This window comes from Periophthalmus magnuspinnatus, chromosome 16, assembly GCF_009829125.3.
Source record: "Periophthalmus magnuspinnatus isolate fPerMag1 chromosome 16, fPerMag1.2.pri, whole genome shotgun sequence".
Classification (NCBI taxonomy): Eukaryota; Metazoa; Chordata; class Actinopteri; order Gobiiformes; family Gobiidae; genus Periophthalmus; species Periophthalmus magnuspinnatus.
The window spans coordinates 11335441-11361373 of record NC_047141.1 but is presented as its reverse complement, the minus strand read 5'-3'; the positions used below and the strand labels follow the sequence as shown (position 1 = coordinate 11361373).

General features: G+C 37.8%; 1 protein-coding gene across 1 annotated transcript; it reads right to left on the bottom strand.

The window, feature by feature from the left end:
- Nucleotides 1–501: 501 nt before the first annotated feature.
- Nucleotides 502–25391, bottom strand: si:dkey-199f5.8 (beta-1,4-galactosyltransferase 3). Its single transcript, XM_033981082.2, has 7 exons — nt 25192–25391; nt 10563–11281; nt 7859–8094; nt 6975–7162; nt 6070–6192; nt 5249–5353; nt 502–4333 (listed from the first exon to the last, which is right to left on the bottom strand). The coding sequence occupies exons 2-7, from the start codon at nt 10819–10821 to the stop codon at nt 4063–4065; spliced, it is 1182 nt and encodes a 393-aa protein (XP_033836973.1). The 5' UTR covers nt 10822–11281; nt 25192–25391; the 3' UTR covers nt 502–4062.
- Between the last annotated feature and the right edge of the window lie 542 nt (nt 25392–25933).

The window sequence follows — 25933 nt, the reverse complement described above, 5'->3', positions numbered from 1 at the left end:
GCCCACTGACCCAAAGGTCATGGTTCGAATCCCGCTCTTGACATAAACGTCTATTGTACTTTACTGTTGTTGTGTCCTTAGGCAAGACACTTAATCAGCCTTGCCCCCAGTGTCTGTGCACACTGGTGTATAAATGAATGAGCAGTTCCTTAACGTAAAGCCCTCTGAGTGTCCATTGAAGGTAGAACTTACCATTTAGCTAGAGATGCACCAATCTTTATAGTCCCAATCCTGAATAAATCAATACTTACAAAACAAATAACTTCAAGTGACTCTGCGGTGCTTAAGCAGTCATTCGAATCCTGCTTGGAGAAGTGCATACTGTCGACGTGTCCTCGAGCAAGACACTTCATCCACCTTGAAAAGTCTTGGATCAATGATTACTACTAGTGAATTATATTATTTGATTGGTCAAACCCAGAATCAATTCCCTGGAACAGCTGTGTCCCTAGACTTAACAGAATACTGTATATTTAAAATCAAGATACAAATAGAACATTAAAATGTATAAAGGACACATTTAAATGGCATTATTACATATATTAAACTCTACTGATACTTTGCAGTGACATCACACAGGAAACTCAGATTCAAGTTTAGTAGAGCAGAGACTCCAGTTAACGTCACACCTCCAAGAAATCTTGATGAAATTAGCTGTAAAGTGTACATTTGTAAATGTTTTACAATTGTTTATATAATCTTACACAGTTTTAACACAACACAACAATGTAGTTCACTGCACTGGACTTTTTTTTCTTGAAAATAAAAATAAAATCCATGTTTGCATTTACAATGATTGGTTTATTAATGAATTTAAGGCCACTCTGGACTGTGCGATTTACATAAGGAGAACAAAAGAACTGGTATTGAAAGATTAACATGATTCAAGAGCAGAAAAGATAATTGTTTAACAATAAAAAAAAACATAATAAAATGTCAAATTATTGCTGTAATTTTTTTTTTTAATCAAAAGTTCATAACCAATTTGCTGAAAATATGTGGTCAAGATAATTAAAATACAGAAAGACATTTGTCTGTTTTCTTTTAAAGAGGGGGTATTTTACTTCTATGAGGTATTAACTGCTAACACGCAACATACTTGGATAAACACATTATCTTTTATTGTTGTTAATGTTGCTTTTGGAGAAAATGGCATTTTCACAAGTTTTACTTTCTTTTGACGCTTCAAGGTCCTCTAACACCATCAGCGTGCATCCCACTCAAAAAACTACTGCACATCGTAACAGGTTTGTCAGGTTGGTGTGTACACTTGTGGGCTGAGCATTGCACAGAATTTTACAGCTAACCGTAAGAAGGGCCAAGAGGGCTTGGGAGAGATTGCTAAAGTACTTAAACATGCACGGATGACATCTAAAACCTAATACCCCCGCTTTAATATCAATTTTTGTAGCAAACGCCAACTATAAAATTTAGATACCAGACTTTGGGCAATAAATCTTTGTTAATCTCTTGCCGGAGCTTGAACAGAAAAACAACTTATCAATGACAATGCACATTACAATGTCACGTATGCATGCTTTGAATTTTTTTATGCAAATCTCATCTCGAGTCTATTGTATTGTACATTCCATACTGAACCAGATTAGCGCACAAACATGATGATGCCATCATGTTGAAATCCAGTCTAGATTACAAATGCCTCAAATGGCACCTTTCCACCAGCTTTACTTGGCCCTATGCTGCCCTGATTTGGAGCGCTTCAACTAGTTCATCTTATTCAGTACCTGCCCACGTTTTAGCCACCAGGCCAAGCAGGTACTAAACTGTTCTGTCACAGATTGGTGAAGTGCTGGCAGAATCCATGGTTGCCAGAGTTGTCAAAAGTATCAAAAGCCAAATACTAATTTATACTAAAACTATTATCGAAACTAGATACTCATTTGGAGCAGATACCAATACTAAAAGGTTCAAATTCACAGGGCAGAAATGAACCTTTCCTGAATAGGTTTAGAATGATCTTGAGCTGTATCCAAACAAGTATAAGACCACATAGACTACTATACGCTCTTGGACCACTGTGGAACCTATCATCACGGTATCGAGTATATTCCTTAGAAGGCCATCAAATTCAAGCTTGAAATTTTCATATCGTGACAACACTCAGTTACCACAGAGTTTCCATGGATACTGATTTGTTGCGCGCAGTTTATGGCTACAGTACCAGAAGAGTAATTGAAACAACCAGGCCAAGCAGAATAGGGCCGAGTAGGGCTGGTGGAAATGAGGCTAAAGATATGACGATGAAAACTTGATATAAAAATGCACTAAACAAAATATGGCCATTCAAAACAGGACAAATGCGTTACAGTCTAAAGTAGATACTATTTGACACAGCCACTGACAACAGAGCTTCTTTGGTTTACCCTCTATTCCCTGCTAATAGATACAAAACTATTGCAGAAAAATTGTATGAAGATATGTCAGAATTATAATAGAAAACTAAAACAGTTCATTCACGCTCCGAATATGCTACATGCTATTGTGCTATAAGCATGGGACTGCAAGATATGGTGAACACTTGCACAGTAAAATGAAGGCAACTGGTTTTCAAAGACTTAAAAAAAAAAAAAAAAATCTTAATTTGAGAGAAAAAAAAAAGACCACATGAATGCTACCATCATGTACATTGTCTTTTACATTCTGAATTGAAAATTATCTATTTTTGTCAAATTGGTTCTGTTGATTGAAAATATGCTCATACGTAAAAATATATATATTATAAACCAAACATGCATAAACACATCCAGCTTGAAGGCCTTTCTAAACAAGACAACCGTTATATGCTACTGTGTGTAAATATACATTTGTCTATATTCATGAAGCTGGTTAGGATATGTAGGCCGTCTTGTCAAAAGCAGTAAAAGTACTAAAGTAATACAAAACCACTCATTTCAGTTCCTTCAGTCAGTTACGTATAGCAGCTCTTGCACTCAAATGAAAAAAAACAAGGTGCGTTTCGACAAAGATGGTACAGCTTGGGTCAGAGCTGTACAGGCATATTTTCAAAACATCCCCAAAGGTCCCGTTATATTTGAGGGTTTGTGCATTGCTCTAAAATAAGTGGGTGCATTAAATATTAGAGTTTTACAGTTACAGCTAATGGCATGTCTCAACTGACTAAGCCTAGAACATAAGTCCATGTTTTGGTGTACACTTTGGATTAAATAGCATTTTGTAGGTTTAAACTGCATTGATGTCTCTGGGGCTGACCTGAGCTTCCTGTTATGTGGCAATTTGTATTTAATTGTCAATTTCTCATCATTCTGAACCACATGGATAGGAAGAGTGGGTGGGGAAAGTCTGATTCAACTGATTGATCAAACTAAGTATTCCTAGGCCTGCCACGATGACACATTTTGAAGTGTGATATCGCTGAAGAAAATATATAATATTCAATGCCATTATGACACAATCACCCTTAAACAGGATTTACCCCCCCAAAAAGACTTAATGAACTTGACTTGCAATATATCAGTGAAACACTTAATGAGTCAGAAGTTATTTATTTGACCCTTTATTATACATTTATATATTCACCCTCAAAAATAATCATATCATGTATTGAACGGTATTGTCTATATTGTAATTATTGTGACAGGCCTAGATATCCCCATCTCTCCGGAATGGAAGGTTGTATTGGACCCTTGGATTTCACTGAAGTTGACCGCCTTGTACAGACTTCACCCATGTTGTACCTCTTAAGTGGAAACACAACTTTTACAAGTGGCAAAGTTCAACTCTTCCTTAAAACCCAAAATTCTAGAGAAGAAGTTTAAAAAAAATGATACAAGTTACTAAGGCATCACAAGGCTTAACCAGCGACTACCGCGCTGTGGATAGATCATAAACTCATAGAGTCCAACTTTTTGCCATTACTCTTCGCTTAGCTCCCGTGGAAGAATTCACAGAGGCAAAGGGGGCCGCCATGTAGAGCAGGTTCAAAATATCACCAAATGTTTGTCCAAATGTCCAGCTGTGTTAACCAGTGCTACTTAAGAGAAAAGTCATCGTATAGCACCAACAGCATTATTCTAGTTCAGCCTAGGAGGCGCTCTTTTTCTCTATGTGCACCTCTTTTAGTTTGATCGGCGTGTCAGCTGGGGGCTTTGCTGGTTGTTTAGGAGCAGAATTGGGCGAGGCTTTGGCGATGGAGGGTGGCGGCTTGGGGAGGGCCTTTAAACCCTCTTCGGTGCCGATGTTGACCGTAATGTTTGTGTAGAGTGGTAGATACACCTTAGACAGGACCTCATACTCCGCTGTGTTCATGCCGTCCAGCTTCCACGTCTGACGAGTTCTGGCTAGCATGTTGAACCTGAAAATAAAAATGTGAAAATAAATAATATTGAATTGATTTACAACAGGGTTGTGAAAATTCCAGATAAGAAACCAATCAGGTGCGTTAATTTGAATATTTTAAATATGTTAACCTTGGAAAATTATATGAAACTTGCATGTTTGAATCATATACATATGCTTGAATTGACCAGAGGAGCACCGAAGGCACCAAAGAATGGAGCCCTTTACCTGTAGAACTAAAGGGAGAAACAAACTGGGTCCTTTCTTAATCAGAGGTCCTGCTTGCAACCATCTCTGACCTGTTTTTTGAATTGTGTACATTTTTTTTTACATAAAAGATCTGATTATATGACCTTTATTTGTCCCACAATGGGGAAATTCCAAGGTTACAATGCACAGTTCAATAACAGCAAGAGAATAGAAAGAAATGGGCACTCAAAAATAATTAGAAATAATGCAGTGTCTATTGTGGCCCCCCCATAGTCTAAATACAACCTAGACTATATTTTGTCATAACAGACAATGTTGCTCATTGCATTATAATAAACTCTATATAGAGAGAGACTATATTGGTCAAAAATGACCAATATAGTCTGGTTAAAGACTAAATACAGGTAGACTAAATTGAATGAGATTAATATTATGGTGGCACAATTAATTTTTATTCGAATAATTTAAACAAATCTATAGGAAACACTGACTGCACTTAACACGACACGTGCAAGTATAATAAAATATAAAGCTACAGGACTATTGCGTACACTAAAGTGGCTCTATATGATCATTATGTAGAGTGCTGCATGTGAACAGGATAAATAGCAGGTAAAGTGACTTCAGTTTTGCATTGTGCATTCATACAAACATACTTATCCCTTATAAAATAAATAAGACAGATGAATTGCAACTTTAAGTTCTAAAGTGACATTGTTACCTCTTGGGGTTGACGCCATTGCCCTCATCCAGCTTGTGTTTGATCATCTTATATCGACCAACTTTCAGCGATGGTCGAGTGATGTACATGCCCGCCAAGGAGACTCTGGCAAAAATAAATAACATACATGAATAGAAAACAATAATTCTGTCTTTACAAAATTTCAATATAGAAGTGACCCGATTACAGACAAGAGGCAACATTTTAAAATATGAAAAGTTGGAATGGTCTGAAATAGTACTTTTGGGGCCTACTGTGAATGTAAAGATTTTTCTTTTCAAGAGTATGTGTGTGAAAATTAAATTAGTTTGGGGCAGTGGTTCTTTGACTGTAGGGAGAGCATGTACATAAGGTGCATGGCGCCCTCTACTGAAAAAGAGTGGGAAGTGAAACAAAAAGTTAAAATTGCTAAAACAGGTTGGTTAGAAATGTGTGCTGCCAAAGTGATTACTTTCCTGGTTCAAACTGTCCACGGCACATTTTCGGCTGTCCAAAAGGAGCTGCCCACAGCTATATACATTCATTCTACAGCTCCACAAGAAATGCAGTTTTAGCCTTAGCACTTCGACTAAAATATTTTTGAGTTTTGTCGTTGATTCATGGTCATGGGACATGTATAGATGTGCTCCTTGGACAGTGACTTTGGTCTGGTTTGGGGCTCAGGAATTGTAAAAATAGGCCAGTCAGGCTTTGTTCATTATTTACACATGGATTTGCCTAGGAGGAAATGTAAAGTCAGTACTCAAACGTGATGGGATTGTGCCTTTTGAATGATCAGTTTAATTAAAAAACAAGGGCAGCCATGTTTGGTGTAGAGTTACCTGATTCCAATATCATCATCCTCTCCTCCCCAACCCCAGTAGTTATTTGGAAATCCGTTCATTTTTAGGTAGTGCTCTGGGGACAGGGCTGAAACACCTCCAAAGTACATTTTGTAAGGAAGCCTAAAACATAATTAAGACATTTAGACAAATACCTGTCATGACAACAGATTTTTAAGTGCAATATACTGCTACAGAAAACAGACGAAACACGATAATAGAGCAAACAAAATTTATGCCACTGACACAATAACCTTTTAATAAAGCAGGATTATCCCCCCAAAAACTATTCTAAATGTACACGAGTTGCAATAATTATAGATAAACTAACAATTAAACTATATTTGAGTTACAAAAGTTATTTATTCAACCTTCTAAAGCTTAAATCGTACTAGTGTTGTCAGAATAGCATCAAAATTGAGTTTGAAATGTTACTAAGAAATAGACCAGATACTCGATACTGATTCCGCTACTATAATGATACTTAACACTATTTAGACAACAGAATGTGACTTTCAGCTTCAAATATTACTTTATTGTATATTACCATGTGACCTTTTATCTATGTTATCCCTCAGTCATCCAGGTAGGTTCCATAGTGGTCCATTGGTGTATACTAGTCCATGTGGTCTTATACTTGTTCTGATACAGCTCAAGATCATTCTAAAGCTGTTCAGGTACGGTTAATTTATGTGACTTTAGTATCAATACCTGCTCAAATGAGTATCTAGTTTCAATAGTATCAATTAGTATCTGATTTGATACTTTTAACAACCCTAGGTAGTACAGAAAAATAAAATCTTCCACTCAAGTGCCAAGTACATACTGACATTCAAAAATGATTGTTCTATCAATCAGTATTTATCATGACAGGCCTACATACCTGACACTAAAAATAAACATACTTGTATCCAAACTTGTCCATGGCAATAGCGGCATGTTTGGGGTTGGCGTCGCAGGTATAGGTGTTGCGGTCATCTTCTGGTATAAGGTCGACGTCGTGGAAGAAGAGGCAGTCCCAGTCCTCCTCCTTCATGGCTTCTCGGAAGCCCACATTCATTAGCTTAGCCCTGTTAAATGTGTAGTTCCCAGCCTGTCGAGTAACACAAACAACATGTGAGGAAGCCCCGTTGGGAACAATTAAAAAAACACCAAGAACAGCAAAGCACATTGTCTGGAGGCGTTCCTGCTACTAGTTATAGTGCTTCAGTCATTAGTGAGCAGGTGTCATGCAGTCATAAATAAAACAGAGCATTGTGAAGTCGCACCATTTTTTACTAAAGAGGACACACAAATATTCTACTTGATATTTGGGTTACTTAGTTGATCATTTTTCTAGTTACTTTAAGGAAATATAGACTGAACATAAAACATGGCATTTAACAAAATATCAGATTTTGAGAGGGAAAAATCTTAAAACTATGTAGCCTGCACTCTTACCATTTTAAAAAGGTACTACAATCAGTATCTAAACCTGCATATAGAGGTTAAATACAAGTTTTTTTCTCAATATATGGGAAAGCCATGTAAAAGCTCTGAGCCTCTAGAATTCATACACATTTATGAAATTTAAAATCAAAATCTTATAAACTTGAACTTAAACTAGTTCCTTTACAGAGATTGCCATGCCCTTTCATAAAGGCTCAGAGGACACTGCCCCATCATTTACACACTACAGAATGGTAATTTTCAGACTTTGAAACCAAAATAGATGGCACAATTTTATAAAGATTGTGGAATGTCCTCTATCCATTAGAAAAAACATAAAACCCTGACATTATGCACTTACTTGGTGGATGACGTAGATGCCGTAGGTGACCTGCTGGCGCTGGAGGAAGGGGTGCAGATAGTAGAGCAGGAACTTAAGGTGGTGCTCCCGGTGTCTGTGGGGGATGATGATGGCTGTGCGGTGCCGGGCCTCGCAGTCTGGGGGTCTATAGCGCCCTCCTCTGACCACCAGGGGGTTCTTCCTCTGCACCTGCGCCAAACTCAAGCCTGATGGGAAGCTCACGTGGATGGGTCCGGCTGTCATCGTGAGCAGAAGAGCGGGGTAAGCAAATATGTGGGAATGGAAAAAAAGACTATAGGATTTGAATAGGGATTTAATGTTTAAAAGAGCCATGCTTGTTAGATGACCATCACTTTGTCATTTACAAATTTACAATTCTTAGCCTTTAAACCGTTAACATGAAAATCAGAGCTAGTTAATTTTATAGTTGTCCATAGTTATTCCTCACATACCTTATGCATTCTAATTATTCACCATGATGAGTTCATAAGCGCTTTTCACGACTTTCTTGGTATAATAATCGGCAATGGTCTGGTAAACTTCAAAAATTGAAAATAAACTTTGTATATGGGCTTAGAAGTATTTTTAGTTTTAAAAGTTTATTTTTAATTGTTATACATGCACACACATAGTTTGACAAAAAAGGTCATTAGTTTTAGTCCTAAATTTTAGTGATCCAAAAAGAGCAGAACGTTCAAAACAGTTGACTTTTAATAGGGCTGCATGATTTTAGAAAGAAAAATCATATTGAGATTTTGGCAATTGCGATTAGATTTGATGTTTAGAAAGCAGGAGTCCACATTTTAAAACACATCCAGCAGCAGTAACATTGGAGAGAAGAATGAAATATGAACTGAAACTGTCATGTGAACATGTGAGTTCTTGGATTAAACATGTCTGTCTTAAAAAAACGCTAACCTTTTAACTTTTAGGCCTCTACAAAAATATTTTACAGTTTGCAATTAAGCTAATTGAATGTCCACTGTAGCCTTTCTGACTTGATAATTGTGGCTACGTTTGTGTAATCCCTCTGTCATCCAGGTCTGATCCATAGCAAAAGATGAAATTTAAATCTGTAAACTGGACAAATTGTGGCTACTCATATTGTAATTTGATTTTGATATAATTTGTGGAGTAGCCATAACTTTTAGCTAACCCACAAAAATGTTTTGAGAATCAGCTACATGTTTTCTTTTTTTTCCCCCAAAAAAAGAAAACATGCAGCTGATTTAAATCAAATTCACAATTCTTGAAAAAGTTTTGAATTTTATAAGTTTAGTATTTCCTGTTCGTTTTAAGTGTAGATCCCTTGTGCTGGCTCTAGACAAGACACAAGGAAAATGTTTTGTTTAACTGGGACAAAAGTCAAACAATGATCACGTCCTAATGCAAATACGCAGTCTCTCAACAGCATGAGACACAGGATGAACTTTACATATAGAGGTCAATGGGATTACGGGGCATCAGACAGTGGTGCATTTAGGCCATCACTCAATAGTATTAATACAGTTACTGAAACATGACATTTCAGACCCTTCACACCTGAGCCACATAAATTTAAGATGCCGCATTTAACATTTTGTAGATTTTAAATAGATCCAGCACTGTCTTATAAACCTTTGAGTTTTCCATTTTCCAAGGCCAATTTCCAGGCCAAATACAGTTCATTTATTAACAAATGATTAACATGCAGATAAGATCCATTCTCACCCTTGGGGAAAGTGATGACAAACTCATGACAAGAGTTCACACAGCAGTCATTTGTAAACAACATGCTAAAATGATAGGATTATGTTGACATTACACAGTCCATCTGGCCTTGGGTCTTGCACATTTTGGTTTTGTTGTTTTAGAACAAATGTTTATTTTTACATACTTTATTATAGAGATATACCAATACATCGGTTGGCCGACACATCAGGCAGATATTTGCACTTTTTTAGCGCATCAGTTGCCTTAAATCTCCAGCATTTTGTCGTTTTGACAGACCTGCTGCACATAGTAAAGTAAACACACAAAGCTTTGTTTGAACACTAAAGATAACTGCAAAAAATGTAACTACACTGCTCTCTGATAAAAAGGGCTGCAGGTGAGTTTGTTGGATGTTTTTTCCCCAAATTCTGTCATTTAAATTTCCTACATATCAGCCCAAAAATAGCACGTTTTTGCACATTGGTTTCTCTGGATTCTAAACCACGGCATCGGCCATAAAAAAAAAAACTATATTGCCAATCTACTGCAAAATTGTATTGCTTCTTGATTTATAAAGGAAGTAGAAAGTTGACAGATTCATTCTTAAAAAAAACTACTACCATCTTCATTGGTCAAAGCTTTAGACCACACAACATGTCCCCACTTTATCTGAATCTATAATCATTTTAAAAACAATATTCGCTCCATAGGCTCAACTTTTCTGGTGGGGGGGTCTGCCAATGTTTGTCTCCATGGAGATGCGTTTTGCCAGAAATTTCCACAGTATGGCACTGAATGCTTGCAACAAAAATTCACAAAAACATAAATTCTTGGTGTGAGCAGAGTTACCCCTCTTTCTGTAACTTGAACTGCCATGGATACAGAAAGATTTAATGACACACTGTGATCTTTCTTGGCTAGGTAATAACCTCTGCATAGAAATAAGTAGGTGCTATATCCTCCTCCAGAAAAGTTCCATAGTGGACTTTTAAAACGTTTGAAAATGACTTACCAATGAGGGGAGACTTGAGTGGACAATAGGGCATGTCATCTCTGTGCAGGTGGGTTTTGGACAGATGTGTCAGGTTGGCGTAAACATCCCCTCCCAGGGCCAACCCCGAATTATTGCGACCATGCTCTGACTTGCGGAAGATGCGGATAAAGTAATTCACCCGTTTTTGGTAGCCCTCGCGGGACAGCAGCGCCATCACCACCAGCTGGATGCCCAGGAACATGAAGAAGTAGCGCCATTTTGACTGGAAGCTAAACATGATGCTGCAAAATGGCCACTCCTCCTCCAACTGTTTTAATAAACTCTATTAGACATACGACGAAAAGGCACTTGAAGTAGTCTGCTATGCCAGTCCCGCATTATGTAGTTTCAACCGACAAAGAATCCATGCATCTGTATTGACTTCATCTTTCCATCTAAACCAATGGTGGCTTTGTGACTTTTATGTTGCCTTCCGCCCTCCGCCATGTTTTCTCTTGGGAGAGGCCTCTGCTGCTACGTCAACAGTCGCCATGACAAAAGGCCAACATATGCACTTGTAGAGCTGACCCACTCCAGAGGGCTGGGAGTGAGCGGGTGAGTGAGGGGCAGGGGTGGTCACACAGAACTGGGGGGGTGCTGAAACTACTATGTCTTCATATTACTGCAATCAGTGGAGGAGCAGGTTGGATAGGTTCTCCCATAACAGTAAAATGGTAGGAATGTCTCATACAGTGGACCTAGAAAAACATAAAAAACAAACATGAGGGAAGGTTATACTGACAAATCTGACATCAGCGAAACTTCCCCAAACAATGAACGATTGTGTGCAAAGTAGCAGTTGGATTGGGTTTGTTTACAGGGTACTTAACATCACAGTTGGATAGCCCTCCACTAATCAGGGCCCAGGCACAGATGACGCTGGCTGCTTCAAAGTATGCCAATAGGAAGCAATAAAAAAAAAAAAAAAGACTCATAACCTCCTTGAAACAGCGCCAATAAAAGTGCTTTGAGATGTGTGGCTTAAACCACTGCTGTTGTACTGTGGTGAGCTCTGGTGTCAAATGGTTTCTTAGTCACAAATCAATTAGTGCTTGTTAAAGTAACCAGCCGCAGACTGTTAATCCTAATCCTGATTTAGTGTGAGCAGTGGTGGAGAGCAAAGAGATGCCTGCCGAGAAGTGCTATTGCTACTAAAAATACTAATGCCGTGTGTAAGAGTATCGTTGTGGTTTGAAGGTATGCAGGTTGCTGGGGAAGTTCAAATTATGGTTGTACAATCTGTACTTTACACCATTTTGTGCCTGAACTGAAACTACACTTGAAAAGCAAATCCACCATATAAAAAAAATTTAAAAGTAGCCTATTTAATTGTGCACATGCATAAAACTAACACTAACACGGCTTAAGTCTCATTAGTGCTGTGCAGCTAGTCAAATTTTAATCACTTTAAATAATCAATTATTAGCATGAGTGTTTTTAATCAAGGGATCTACAGCCAACCCCGTCAGTAAAAGTAGTATGAAGCAGACTGTATAGTTCAGAAAATTAATAAAAGCATTTTTAATAAGTCAAAATAAATCAAAAGTTGTGCACAATCAGTGAGAATATTTCTGTCTTATTGCCCAGTCTTAAGTCTAAAAATACAGTCTACAAATAGCTGGTGCAAAAAATAATATAGGACAGTTCTTTTACACTTTTCAAGACAAAGTCTCAGAGACCAAGTTAATTATTCATTAACCTCCTCAGTACAGCCTAAAGATGTGTTTTACAGCCAGTTTGCAGCTCAGTGAGCATAAGAAACTCACTTTAAAACATTCATGCAGCCCGCGTGGGGAAGCCTGTTGCCCATAGATACAACTTCACCCTGGTCAGTCTTACCAATCAAGCCATTTTGTCTTTTACATGAACATGAGAATATCACCCATGCTTTGTAGTACTCTGCATTCATGACTAGCTTCAAGATCAGGGCACACTGTGCCCTAAAGCAGGGGTTCTTAATTCTTTTGATTTCGCGGCTCAAGCTCAAAATTATGCGTGCGTATATATATTATATTATATACACACACACAAACACACTATATTCTACTGATTGCGCAGTCCTCAAGGAGGCACTCGCTGGCTCAGCCCTACGGTTAAGAATCACTGCCCTACAGAAATAATGGCACCTCTGGTAAATATGAGACAAGACTGCTATGGAGAAAAGAATCTACAAAAAAGTACACATTAAAAACTGTGCCATAAGGTCTCTTTAGCCAAAATAACAGGAAATTGACTTGGGTTCTCATGTAAATGCATTAGGGAGATGAAAATTGTAAATATTTGTGTTTTAATGGATCACTTTGTGAATGTGTGTTCTAAATTCTGCCAGTATTTGTTGGGAGCAGCTGACATGTAAACAATCCTTATAATAGGACCCAGGCCTTTTTGTTGGATGATCTGTGCTAAGCCTGATAAGAAAAACAGAAGCCTCCAAAGTCCATTTAAAAGCACACGTATACACAACAGCTACACCAGTGTGCGCTCAAGATTTGGAAGACAAATTTGTTTGGCCGAAAGAAGAATGAGGGGGATTTTCTATTCCAGAATACAGTAACTATCTGGACGCATAGATCATAAAGTCTTGACGACATCACAGATCATTTTCATCTGTGGATTAGAGCAGATGGCTGCCTGACCTCCTCTCACTTTGCGAGGCCTGTATAATGCCACATAGATTACCTATATGGTTTATAAAAGATCATGATTTAATCCCAGAGTATAGCCCACTACTCCAGCACTGCATGGAGAATACGCACATGGAAGCGTGTGCAGGGCAGTGGCACTAAACCTACACATATTTCATGCCAGTGTCATATAAGATAGTAGTGTGAGTACAAACACCGCAAGATAGAACCAAGATCATATTTACATTTACTTCAGTGTATAAGTCTGCAAATAAACTAAACTGTTAGCTATTTCTTATGGCAGCAATTGTTACGTCACCAAAAATGCAAACCAACCATAAATGGTATATTTTGTCTTGGCAAATTTGTTGTAGGGTTGTAGTATACGCCCATGGACAACTATGAAACCTACCTGGGCAACTGAAGGATTATACAGATAAAACACATAATTAAAAAAAAAAACAACTATTTAACATTGAAAATGTTATTCTATTGTCTGAAAAGAAAGTTTATCGTCATCCTGGTATCGGAATCGGTATTGAGCATCGAAATTTTAGTATCATGACAACACCAATCTGCTGTAAATTGCCTTGATAAAAATTATAGAAAGTTTAATGTCCGTCTAGTTTTGCTGTTCAGAAAATTCTACTTTTTTCTTCAATACAAGGTTGTTCCAGTACCTAAATAATTGCCATTTTTCATGAAGTGAAATTATTGGCAGACTAAATATCAAACAAAACTATGCAGGCAATGCTGTAAGTTTCAGATACTTGCTTCTGTTGATGTTCTTCTAATTAAAGTGAAGGAACAGCATTGACAATAATTTAACAGTAGCCTCAAGGTCTTGTTATACTTAAATAAGATGCCCTGAAAAGTGGTTTGTGCAATCATTTAAAATAATAATAGTAATAATAATAATAACATAATTATATTGAATAATTTGCCCACGTGTTAACTGGTATAACCGACTAAAAAGAGGAAGAGCTGTTTCGGTATAACACAGTCAGCTCTTCTCTTTTCAGAGAAATTGTGAATGTAAAAAAAGAGCCAGTAGCTTTAGTCAAATGTGTGGCACAAAAGAGAGGGAGGGGAGGGCTGGGGAAATGGAGACGGGCCAAAAGTCTGAACAACATGTACTTTTCACTACAATGTCTCTGCTGCAATATCCTTCCTCTTTCTGGATAGGTCCACTGGGGCTGAACAATATTGGAAAAGATGGCAGTATGATGCAATATGACTGTTGGCTATGAGATGTTTTAATTTACAAAAAAAAAAAAAATGTGCATGCCTCAATTTACTAGTAAGACGATGTAAAGGAAAAAAAAAAAGTTTCATTAGAGCATGGTTAACGTCATTATATTTAAGATTTTACTAATAGTCTTGCCTAGTCTTTCCTGGTTTTGTATTTTTTGTGAAGTTATTCATTTTACTTCCTGGTTGGACACCGGTAGCAGATATGACATGTGTGGAGGTAATTCCATAGCTGTTGCCTAGCAACCATAATGTTAACAAGGGCCAAAGTAGTTATGATTTGAAAAGTATAAATAAATAACACCTTCATTTTGTCAGAACTGTCAGGAAAATGTACTTCCTTGAGTATGTAAATTGTGTCTGCATTTAGGATGACAGTTGTCATAGGTAGAGGGATTCTGTTTGAGAAGTAATGGCTACTTCCTGTGTGTTTTTTTTAAACAACTTTTGGTTTACTTTTACTTCCTTCCTACTTCCACTTGACAGATGCAAAACAATGATAAATATTTACCACAGATATTATGCCACCAAACCAAGTCATAATTAGAGAAACATTAAAACCTGTCAAATGCACTTAAAGAAAAATCTGCATTTTAACATCCTAATTTCAAATGGTGTTATTGCAATATAGAGCATTTAGTTTGTTGTGACATCAATTATTATGCCAGCCAGTATCACAATACTTTTGTGATATATTGTGCAGCCCTAATCCCTAACATTTAAAAGCTTCTGTACCTGATTTTTACTGTCTTAAACAGAATTTGTGGTCCAAAGTTAGCTTATGCATTCTGAGCATCCTAATTATTCACCACGATGAGTTTATTATAAGCGCATTTCACAACTGACTGGTTTTGCTGTGACAGCAAAGCTAACAACAGCTAGCATGCCAACACACACTTGCTGAATGGACAATAAAATGCTTGCCAATTAGATACATAGAGTACACAGCTTACTCAAGAGCTTCTTATGCAATATATCTATACTAGTGCAAGACAATTTTTGCTCAAATGCTTAAAATAAAAAAAAAATCAAGTACAGGCTCTTTAATAAAAACTATATGCTTGAAAGTCCAGAAGACTGCTGTTGTCTTGACCCCTCTTCATGTCTGCTGCATTTGTGCTCCGGCCGTGTGCGTTTTAAACAGGACATTGTGCTAGCGTCCCCTGGGGCATTAATATTACATCTGGGCTGTCCACACACAGGCAGTACACATGAATGAGCCGAGAGAGGCCACAGCTCCTCAAGGCCCGAGCAGGGGGACACAAAGATATAAGAATAATACAATTTAAAGCCTGGTTCAGGCACAGGAGATTGTAGTGAGTAATGCAGTTTTCACTAGAGCAACAGTGAACAAATGCAGAAGACTGAAAAAAAATGGCAATAAGTAAAACAACTTCCCTAAAAGGTTTATACATTATGGGTGTAAGCTGTTGGTAGTTACCTCAGTACTTGTATTAGTCGACTAATCATTTTGATTTGATTATAAAGATTTATATGATGAATACCAAATTAAACCATCTTTTCAGCCAAGTCACTCCATACTTTCCCCTTTCTGCTGTTGTATGTGTAAAAAGGCAAATTAAACTCATGATTCACAAATTTAATCTGTATTTATGCAGAAAAAAAATACAAGGATACCATGCATTTATATAAATAGTTATTTGTGCATGAACTCCCATGCAGTTGAAGTCTTGTCAACTAGAGAAATTCTTGTTTCAAAAAAAAAGATAAACTAACCAGTTGACCTTCAGTTAACTCAAGTTACCATATTATCACAGACAAATTAGACTATTTTTGGAGCATTCTTCTGGTAATCCCACATGGCAACTGTCTGAGTGACCCGCCTGAATTATTTCAGTGGAAAGAGTAAATGCCACAAGAAAACATTGAGATATAACTAACTATACATGCAGCTACAAATTGATTTTAATTACCAAGTCAATTTGCTTTTCATTCTTTATCTGCCATATTTTTTGGCCAGTTTACTAGACTAGATTTGAGTATGCTCTAAAATTGAGAATGTCCATTTGGCTGTCAGCATCAGTGCAGTTCAGAACGGGACATTATGAACATCAGCAATGTACACTTTGCCAAGTGCTCCACTGTAAATATAATGATTCATGTGCAGGACTAAACACTCAGTTCCTTTTTAAAATGGCTTGTTGAACCTTTTTTTTAACCCAACTATGTAGCCTGCACTCTTACGGTTTTAAAAATAACTAAAATCACAAGTGAACCTGGGTTGCCAGTGCCTGAACCTAAAATAGAGAACAAATACAAGTTTTCCCTAATGCTCTGTATATGGACAGGACATGTCTCATGTGAAATCTCTTCAAAACTCACTCACTGAGCTTCAGAGGCTGCAGGTGCTGGGGGTTTAGGGAGTGACGATTCAGATCAGAGAAGATTTCAGCATTCAAAATGAGAAACTCATGTGAGGCTCATTCTGTTTTCTCATTGGATACTTGTCTTGAGAACCACACAATCAAATAACACAAAACAACTTGGTTATCATGCCCAATGTTTTATAACTAAAAATCGATCTGTATTATGTTTTCAATAAAAGCTATATTTGACCTGAACATGTTTACCTTTCCATCTATCAGGGGACAAATCTTACTTCCTTTAAATGAGTTATGCATTTTGTGCATTAGATTTATAGACATGTTTACTGTGACAAGTGCAAACCTGCCCAGAGGAACCCATATGACACTCACAGGGGTACATGGAAGGGGAAAGGGGGGATGGGAGGGGTCGTTTTACATACACATTCCAACACAGCCAACAGATGAGCCCTACATAGACCACTGCAGATCTGACTGTTTTCTTGTGCGGCGTTTAAATGGGTCCTGACATTCCAGTCCCAGCTGTTTCACATCACATGAAAGTATACAGCCACAATAAGACTATGCCACGTCTGCACTTCAGATAGAAGCCTTTAACTGAACCAATCTCAGGTCTGCTTTGGCAATCCTACTTGATAGGGTTGATCAGATACTAAAACTAGTACCGAAACTAAATAGTCATTTAAGCAAGTCAGTACAGATACATGGTACATTTTTTTATCAAAAGTAAAAATCACATAACTGGATAAGATTTGACCTTTCTTGAGCCGTTTCATCTCATGTTTTATTAGAACTGGTTTAGACCAGAAGTATAATAAATACTATTATTTAGTGTTGAAAATTACAATATATTATTTTTAAAAAGAGCAAAAATTTGAATTTATCATTTGGGTATCAAAATCGGTTTCAACTATCAAGTCTAACCAATATGCTAAAGTGCCAATATCAGTTACATTAATTTTATATTGTCTTCTAATGATAAGTATTGCAACCAAGAAAAAAAGGATATAGAGTATAAACAATTAAGATTATAAACAAAACTATTGCAATCTGGGTATTGTCAGTTTGGTAAGCAGAGACAGTTCAGAGAACAGATATAATTACCTGTTTACATTTTTGAGTGCTAAATAAAAAGGTAATTCCCAAGGACTAAAAAGTTCTAAACATTTGTAGTCTTTAGTTATATATTAAAAGAATAACAATGAAAAGCCAAACTACCACTATAAACATCCAAAGATTTTTTGTGCATGAAACATTTAAATACAATAACACAATTTGTTAAAGACTTTCAAAACAGTACAAAGCCTCGTTTCCACTGACACGGTTCACTTGGGGCCACCTTCGCACAGAACAGTTAGAGAGCATTTCAATCACCCCCAGAGAGCATTTCAATTACAAACAGCCAGGCCGTTTTTGGACCTGACAGGTCTGGCAAAACACACCCAAAGGCGTGACGTAATCCTGCCCCACCATAAGGCACAGGACTGGTGCTACAGGAGCATCAACACAGATCAAAAGCAGCACACAAATGAGCTTGCAGTGATTGGAACTGGATACGCATCCACGCAGTCATTGGAGGACCAGCAGTACGCCATTAGCGGCATGCATGACATTTCTGGAATAAACCATCATTATTAAAAATGACAAAAACAGATAAACATAAAATAATAGTTTCTCACCAGACTGACTTCATCTTGTGATATACTTCTGTATTTCCAGCGATGGCAACTTATCTGTTGAGCTGATAGGCTTCCCCAAACTGATCTAGCCAGTTGTTTCCCGTTTATTGATGCATGCAACTCCCATCAAGATAAAAAAAAACAAAAAAAAATTTACATTTGCAGCAGACCTAGCACTAGCACACCCCAATGTATTAAATAAAGACGTTAAAGACGTTGGGTTGTTGGGCTGTCGGGTGGCTGGGTGGGTTTGGTGGGTGGGACTGATTTTAATGCTTTGTAAAGCACTTTGTGTTACTTTTTTTTTGTATGAAAAGTGCTATATAAATAAAGTTTGATTTGATTTGATAACACAACGTAGAGATGCAGACGATAAACAAAATTGACGATAACCTGGAATTAGGTTAGTGTTTACGCTAGTTTAGCCTCAACTCAGGAGCCACAAACTCCAGTGGTCCGCCGTACCGGCCCTATGAAAATGAGGCTTAAGAGCGCAGCTCATACAGTTCCTTTAAAATGTCAGTTTTAGTGTTGTACAGTAGTAAACAAAATGTAGTCATCTAAAAAGCATATGAAGACACATTTGAGTAAATCTTAACAGACTAGGTCTAGGACAATGTTAGCCTGCTGTCTTTTACTTGAGTGAAATACCTCCTTTATGATCATCCCCGTAGAAGCGCATGGTTTTGCATTAAAGGGATAAGAACAGGGATTTAATATGAGGCCAAGAGTCATTAGATCACCATCATCATTAGTACACCATGTCAAGCCTGCTGGGGATATGCAGCACTCTCTGCTTATATGATCCATTAAAAACACACTTTGGGCAAAACAGGAAAAAAATACTTGTCAGAAACACAGCGAGATTTAGGTAGCCTGGAAAATGGATCATACAAAAAGGTACATGCTACAGTCTATAATTATAGCATAAACTGGGCTACTGAAGTGACGGGATTACATTAATCCACATCCAAGACCAACAAATAATGCACGCTCAATACAAACTGCTACGCCATGACTCATGCGCTATATTTGGAAGTTAAGTACATTAAGCCTGTTTTGATATCAAATGTATTCTATGTATGTATGGTCTTTCAAAATTTGCTGTCAAGGAATAGGCTCTCCAACTCCAACATGTATCACCAAAGAAAAGATTTGGCTTTCCGAGTACCACCAGATCTAAATCTATAACAGGACTATTCCAGGTCTAATCTAGGGCTAAATCAGGTTTAAAGGTGGACTGCATCATTTCCACTGTAGTTCAAAACAAGAAATTATCCAAAGAGGACCAAAAGGTGGATAGAATGAACTCTAAATTAGACAAACCCACAAACTGAAGAGCTGTTCAAGTACCGCCCAAAAGAAACTCACGTACCACAGGAACATTGCTACAAATAATACTTTGTTACCATGCAGTTGTGAAAAAAGCTCAAGATTGTTCAGAAAAGGTTCAATTTTGTGTTCTGAGTGAGATTTGCATCCAATTTTGACACTAGTTATAGTATTGATCATTTGACAACCAAAGGTGGAAGAAATGGCAAACGACAAGAACATGAAAAATATTATGTATTCTGACAATACTGATAATAGCAATAACCCAGCAGTTTATTGGGTTGTTCCACTGCACACTCTTACTATTAAGCTGGGGACACACTATGAATTTTTGCCAGAATTTCGTCTGATTTTTAGACGCATTTAGTCACTTCCAGTCATCACTCGTTGAAGACAGCCAAAGCTGCTTCAGTTGCACAGAGTGGAGCAGCTACAATTCGAGTCACGTTTGAATCAAAGTGTGCACTGTGGAAAGGCCCAACTACACCTCAGTCACTGTCATTCAAACGTGTTTGATTTTTAAAGCCGATTTTGGAAGCACTCTGGTGGAGCGGACAGTTTAGACACTGAAAAAAGACTCAGGTAAAACTACCATTTATCTTTTCTGGAAGATGCGGGCAAAAACAATGTCCACACTAAGGCGTATGATTATCATTCCTGCCTAAACGCAATAAATAAACACAGAAAGGGCACAAGTGTCCTCTCTTTTCCTCTCCTCTCGTGGTGTTGTCACTGTCATTTGGAGTGCTCCAAACAGATGACAAAGGGCTGCTTCTGATAAAGTCTACACAAGAAACATGTCCAATTACTTCACCTGTTGCCATGTTTAAATGTCCATCTGAGATCCGAGTAAGTGAGTTCAAAGTAGTGGCGCCAGCAGTGATAGTTTTCGCCGGCCAGGGGTCACATGATGCTGTTTAGCTAATGAAAAGTCACACCCAGACGCCAGAGCGTCCGTTGCAATCTGCGAGTGTCTTTTGATGTTTTGTTTTCCTTGTGAATGATGCTGATTCTGTTAAAATCTTGTGAAAATTGTGTTTTGTTCCATCCCAAGAACAGTGGATAACAAAATCAAACATCGAGTTCAAAATACAATTAGCCGGATATTGAAAAAACAGTTGATTAAAAATTATGGCAAGCTTAAAACTAAGGAGTGAAGCCTTTCTATTAAACCGTGCATGAGTCTTAAATCCTATGTAAACTACTGCAGCAGTATTGTGCAGGGAACAATGAATATTGAAAAGACATCTAATGGTTGAGTGACTGAGATTGTCACGCGCTTCCATTTCAGTAAATAAGACTAAAGCCTTTCGCCCATGGGTAAACAAAACAGCAAGAGTAATGTGCTTAAAGGGAAATGGACCATAAATCATTGAAACAATCACATTCAAATGAGGGCTTTCAAAGATTACTTGCGTGTTTTGTTTTTTATTTAATTATTGACCTACTGTGATCAAGTCATTTCTTAGTCTACCATCACAACAGTGTACGAAGGAAATGAAAATAAAAAGATGTACTAAAATGCACACACAGTTTTACATGTACTTTAACAACTTAAATACTAAAACATATGAGATTTACAAATCACAAAAAAAAAATGCTAAAAGTGTACTTTAGATCCATGTGATTTTTTCGCAAGTTTATATTTCACACTTTTTGTCAATTCTCCTGGACATGTTTAAAAAGTGAACTTTGATCAGAATCTTATTACTAAAATAAATCTAATCACATTTGCAGAAAACTTGCAATAAGACATTTTTTCCATATTGTTCAGCACTAATGGAACTTCATAAAATTCAAACGAAATCCTCAACATTGCACAGGGATAAGAAATTGTGTGGATCATACCCATGCACACTCGCAAAAGAAGCTCTAATAAAGCACTTGGCCTTGACACCAATCAATTTCAAGAGCACTTAACACAGCAGTCCCTCCACAAGAACATACAGGCCAAGGGTGTAGGGAGCCATTTAAGCCGATCAGTCTGGTATCCATGGAGGTAGGAATATGCCATTAATTGAGTCTTAATATAGAGATTCAGTCATTTCCAATCGTCAAAGATGTACCTGGGTTTTTGGGTTCACAGCAAACCTCTGTTGGTAAAAGCAGTTGATTTGATTCTGAATTATAAGATATTCAAATGTAAATGACAATAACATAAATTTCAAACTAGTTCAATATTAAAGAATGGACTCTATACCTATTACGATATCATAATTAAAACACTCTTTTAGACAACAGAATGTGATTTTCAACATTAAATCATAGTACTTTTACATTACCATGTGGTTTTACATCTGCAAAATCCCTCAGTTGTTCCAGTGGTTCCATAGCGGCCCATGGACGTATATACTAGTCTATGTGGTCTTAAACTTTGCTGAGTAGCTTTAGAATGATCTTGAACTGTATCAGCATAATTTGTGACCTGTAAATATAAGTTAAGTATCAATACCTGCTCAAATGAGTATGTAGATTAGTTTTAGTATCTTATTTGATATTTTTGACAACCCTATCACTGTTTCTATGTGGAGAAGGCATCATCTACCTGTAGCTAGGGCTGAAAGATTAATTACAATATACAAATATAAAAAATAATATGAACGGACACAATTACAAAAACATTACAATTTTTTTAAGTAGCATAATTTTGTCTCCAGTCTTATTCTAGTAGTTTAGATCTGTCCAAGCATGTTCTGAAATGCGATTCTTTGTCAATATATAGTCTGTCATTTCATCTTTTTGTGAATTCTTCTGAACAACTTTAAAATGTGAATAACAATCACAGTGCTTGTTAGGAAAATCACAATTACATATTTTTGCCCGATTTGTTCAACACTACAAACCAGATTACCAAAGATATTACTTTAATAGTGACCCATAATTGTACAATCTGAACGAGCTACTTAAAAAAAAAAAAAAAAAAAGACATAACAAAAGTCTGAAGAAAAAACAACAACAATTTGAGTAGAGCTCCAACTAACATGTTTTTGTCAATCCATTAATTAGGCGAGTAAATTTGAGTTTTGTCAGCTTCATGCATCAAACTGCAATTAGCCAATGAAATACCAGGTTTCTTATTATGCAATGCAAGGTCAGGTTATTTGCCTAAGAGCAGAATGGACCGGGCAATGAAATATTGTGCAAACATGCCCAGAGAAGAGGATGCGTGCCAGCTTCCTCGTCATGGCAACCCCTCCCTCTCTCCGCAGAGGCCATTGGTTGTGGTGGGGCAGCTGGTACAATGTTTCTATGGCTACTCCCCCGTGCCCTGTCTCCGCTGGGACAGTGGGCTGGGCGAGTAGGGGAGAGGACAGGGAGGGAGAGATTGATCGCTCTCCTCCATTGGGCCTACACCTTCACTTGCTCATGCCGTTTCCATAGAGCTGTACTCATGTGCTGCTAAAAACAAAAAGGACAAGAGTGGCTAATACAATATGCTATATACACAGAGTAGTTAGCTCCCCAGTGAAGGCCATAACAAAAACCCCAAGGAGCGTAAAACTACTTGCAGAGAAAAGCTAATCTGATTCCAAAAGCCAAAACATGTCATTGATTAACAACAGGAGTTACATGGAATAACTAATGGCACAGTGGCCAAACAGACCTCTACATTTTAAAATTATATTCCTGACATAGTAGCAAAATAGAGTTTGAATTTTTTATATTATGCCAACACTAAGGGATAGACTCAATACCAATTCAAATACTATAATGATAAAATTAAATAATAATACTTTCTTTATATTGCCATGCTTGAATTTCCCTTGGGATCAATAAAGTATCCATTGATGTGGCCTTGTACATGTGAAATCCGTCAGGCGCCATAGTAGTCATATACTAGTCTGTGTAGTCTTATACTTTTTCAGCTCAAGATCATTCTAAAGCTATTCAGGAAAGGATAATTCCTGTCCTGTGAATGTGACTTTTAATATTGATATTTGTTCAAATGAGTATCTAGTTTCCATACTAGCACAAAAAATATGAAATTAATCAAGTTTGCCTCTAGTGGGCAAGCGCTCTTTTAGCCATTCTGATCCAATACATCCTTAAATCAATTACAATATACACAATTGTATGATTGGGTCCTCTATACCTGTGTATAGAGGACACGTACAAGTTTCTCATTCTCAGTATGTGGACAGCATACACTGCAGCAGAGGCTGTAGTAGCAGTGATTAATGATTGGCTGCAGGTGCTGGGGTTTAGGTAGTGAGTTTTCAGATCAAATTTCAGCATTGAAACTGGCAACTCAAATGAGACTCATGTGAGGCTAATTATGCTTTCTAATTGGATAGGTCTTGTCAAAAAGGGCCAAGAATAGCTTGATTAGAGTGCAAGTGTGATTTTGGTAAACAATAGTTGGCAATTGAAGCAGTAAACTAACCATTGTTAAAGCAAGTGGGCCAATAACACCATTAAACAAACTCCGTATTACTGGAAAGAAGTTTTGTCTACATCACCTTGCATGTCCTGTTCCACGTGTTTGTCTAAACACAATTTACCAATGTCCACGCAAAGTTCATGATAAGACGCCATCTAAAGTCCATCCACTGCCCACATTACAGGTTGACAGTTCCCGGGAGGAGGGGGGGAAAACGACAGTCAGGCCGCCATGCACATCGCCTTTGTTTGGGGGGCAGGGACGACCACAATTACCCCCACAAAGAGACCTGAAACTCGACTAATTCTGCAGAAGTCACGCAAGAAGCACGGGATGAGGCAAACTTTCCATTGTTCAGTTTCAGAACAGCTTACACCAAGAGCCAACAGTTGCATCAAAGTCTTTGGTTAATCGTTACGTGTTCTCCATAAAAGTTTAGCAGTGTAGTTTGGTAATCGGGTCAGTTAAATCATAAAAAAACGTGGGTTAGGCTAACATTGTTGTAAATGCGGCTAATCAAGTTAACGCTTGTTTTGAAGTGAAAAACACTATTTTGCGTGTTAAAGAAATTATTTAACCTTCTGAAGCAACAAGAGTAAATGGTGTTAAAATAAGAATGGAAAACAATAGATTAAGCCCACTGAAGAGTTATGGGAAATTTAAGAGGAATTGCTAGCTAGTTATTGTTTACAACATTAACACTATTTGAGTAATTAGCTTTAAATACTCAGCGGATCAGCGGTCGATAGTCTAATTACTACACTTACTTACTCAATTACCTACTTACTTAGTTTTTTAGTTAGTTTGAACGTAATCCGATCAGCCAATAAAACAATACGAGCTACTTTTGAGACCAGTGGTCGTTTCCAGCTGTGCCAGTGCCAGCAAGAGCAGCCCTTCTGGTTTAGCTGTCCGGCTAACAGGCTAACTACAGCAGCCCCACGTTGTTTTTAACTCCCCGAAAGCTACACCTTTTGTAAGGCTTTTTGCCCGTACCTGGAGTCGTCTGTGGAGTCGTTTGCTCGGTGCCCAGCTCTCGGTCTCTTTCCGTTATGTCTGAAGTTAACGGCGAGAGGACGCGCTGTGTTGCTGCTGATATGCGGAGTTTCATTGAGCGAATGGGTGAGACTACAGAGACCACAGAGCCAACGGTCCCTCCTCCTCCTCCTCTCTCCGCCCACCCAAAGGAACCCCCCGATCGGGCTTTCATGGCTCTTATTAGGCCTCCCGAGCTCCACATCAGAGGCAGTCACACTTTAAAGCGATACGACAGTGGAGTAACAAGGCTATGGCCATGATGACACACAAGAGAGAGTAGAAATAGCAGCGTATTTTCACATCAGCGTAGCCTCAGTCTGGAGTAGCAACTAACGGTTAGATCATGCACTCTGAAGGAAAGGCTAATGTACTGCTGTTTTGATGTTATGTAACTATCAGACCCCCCCCCCCCTTCTTCTTCCCTCCAGTGCAGCTTGAAAAGAGTCGACTTCTCTCCTGGATTACAAGATTTAAGGGCCTATATTCCGCAATTTTCTGATCTGTGTTATAATGTTGTTTCTTCATCCAAAACATACCTGGAGTTTATTACACAAACCCTGCTTATTTAGGCTGAGATTTTTTTTTTTCTCAATCAGAAGACCCTCTGCTCCACCTTGTGACGTCACGTGGTAATACAGGAAGTGCCCCACAGTGTTTTTAAAGTTCATACACCTTCACTTGAATCATTTGGATGATTTCA

Excerpts from the sequence above, each read along its gene's own strand:
- si:dkey-199f5.8 (XM_033981082.2), bottom strand. The coding sequence starts at position 10,821 with ATGTTTAGCTTCCAGTCAAAATGGCGCTACTTCTTCATGTTCCTGGGC. Across the intron at positions 7,163-7,858 it reads GCATCTACGTCATCCACCAA|GCTGGGAACTACACATTTAA; the intron begins GTAAGTGCATAA and ends GTTACTCGACAG. Across the intron at positions 6,193-6,974 it reads ATGGACAAGTTTGGATACAA|GCTTCCTTACAAAATGTACT; the intron begins GTATGTTTATTT and ends ATTATGTTTTAG.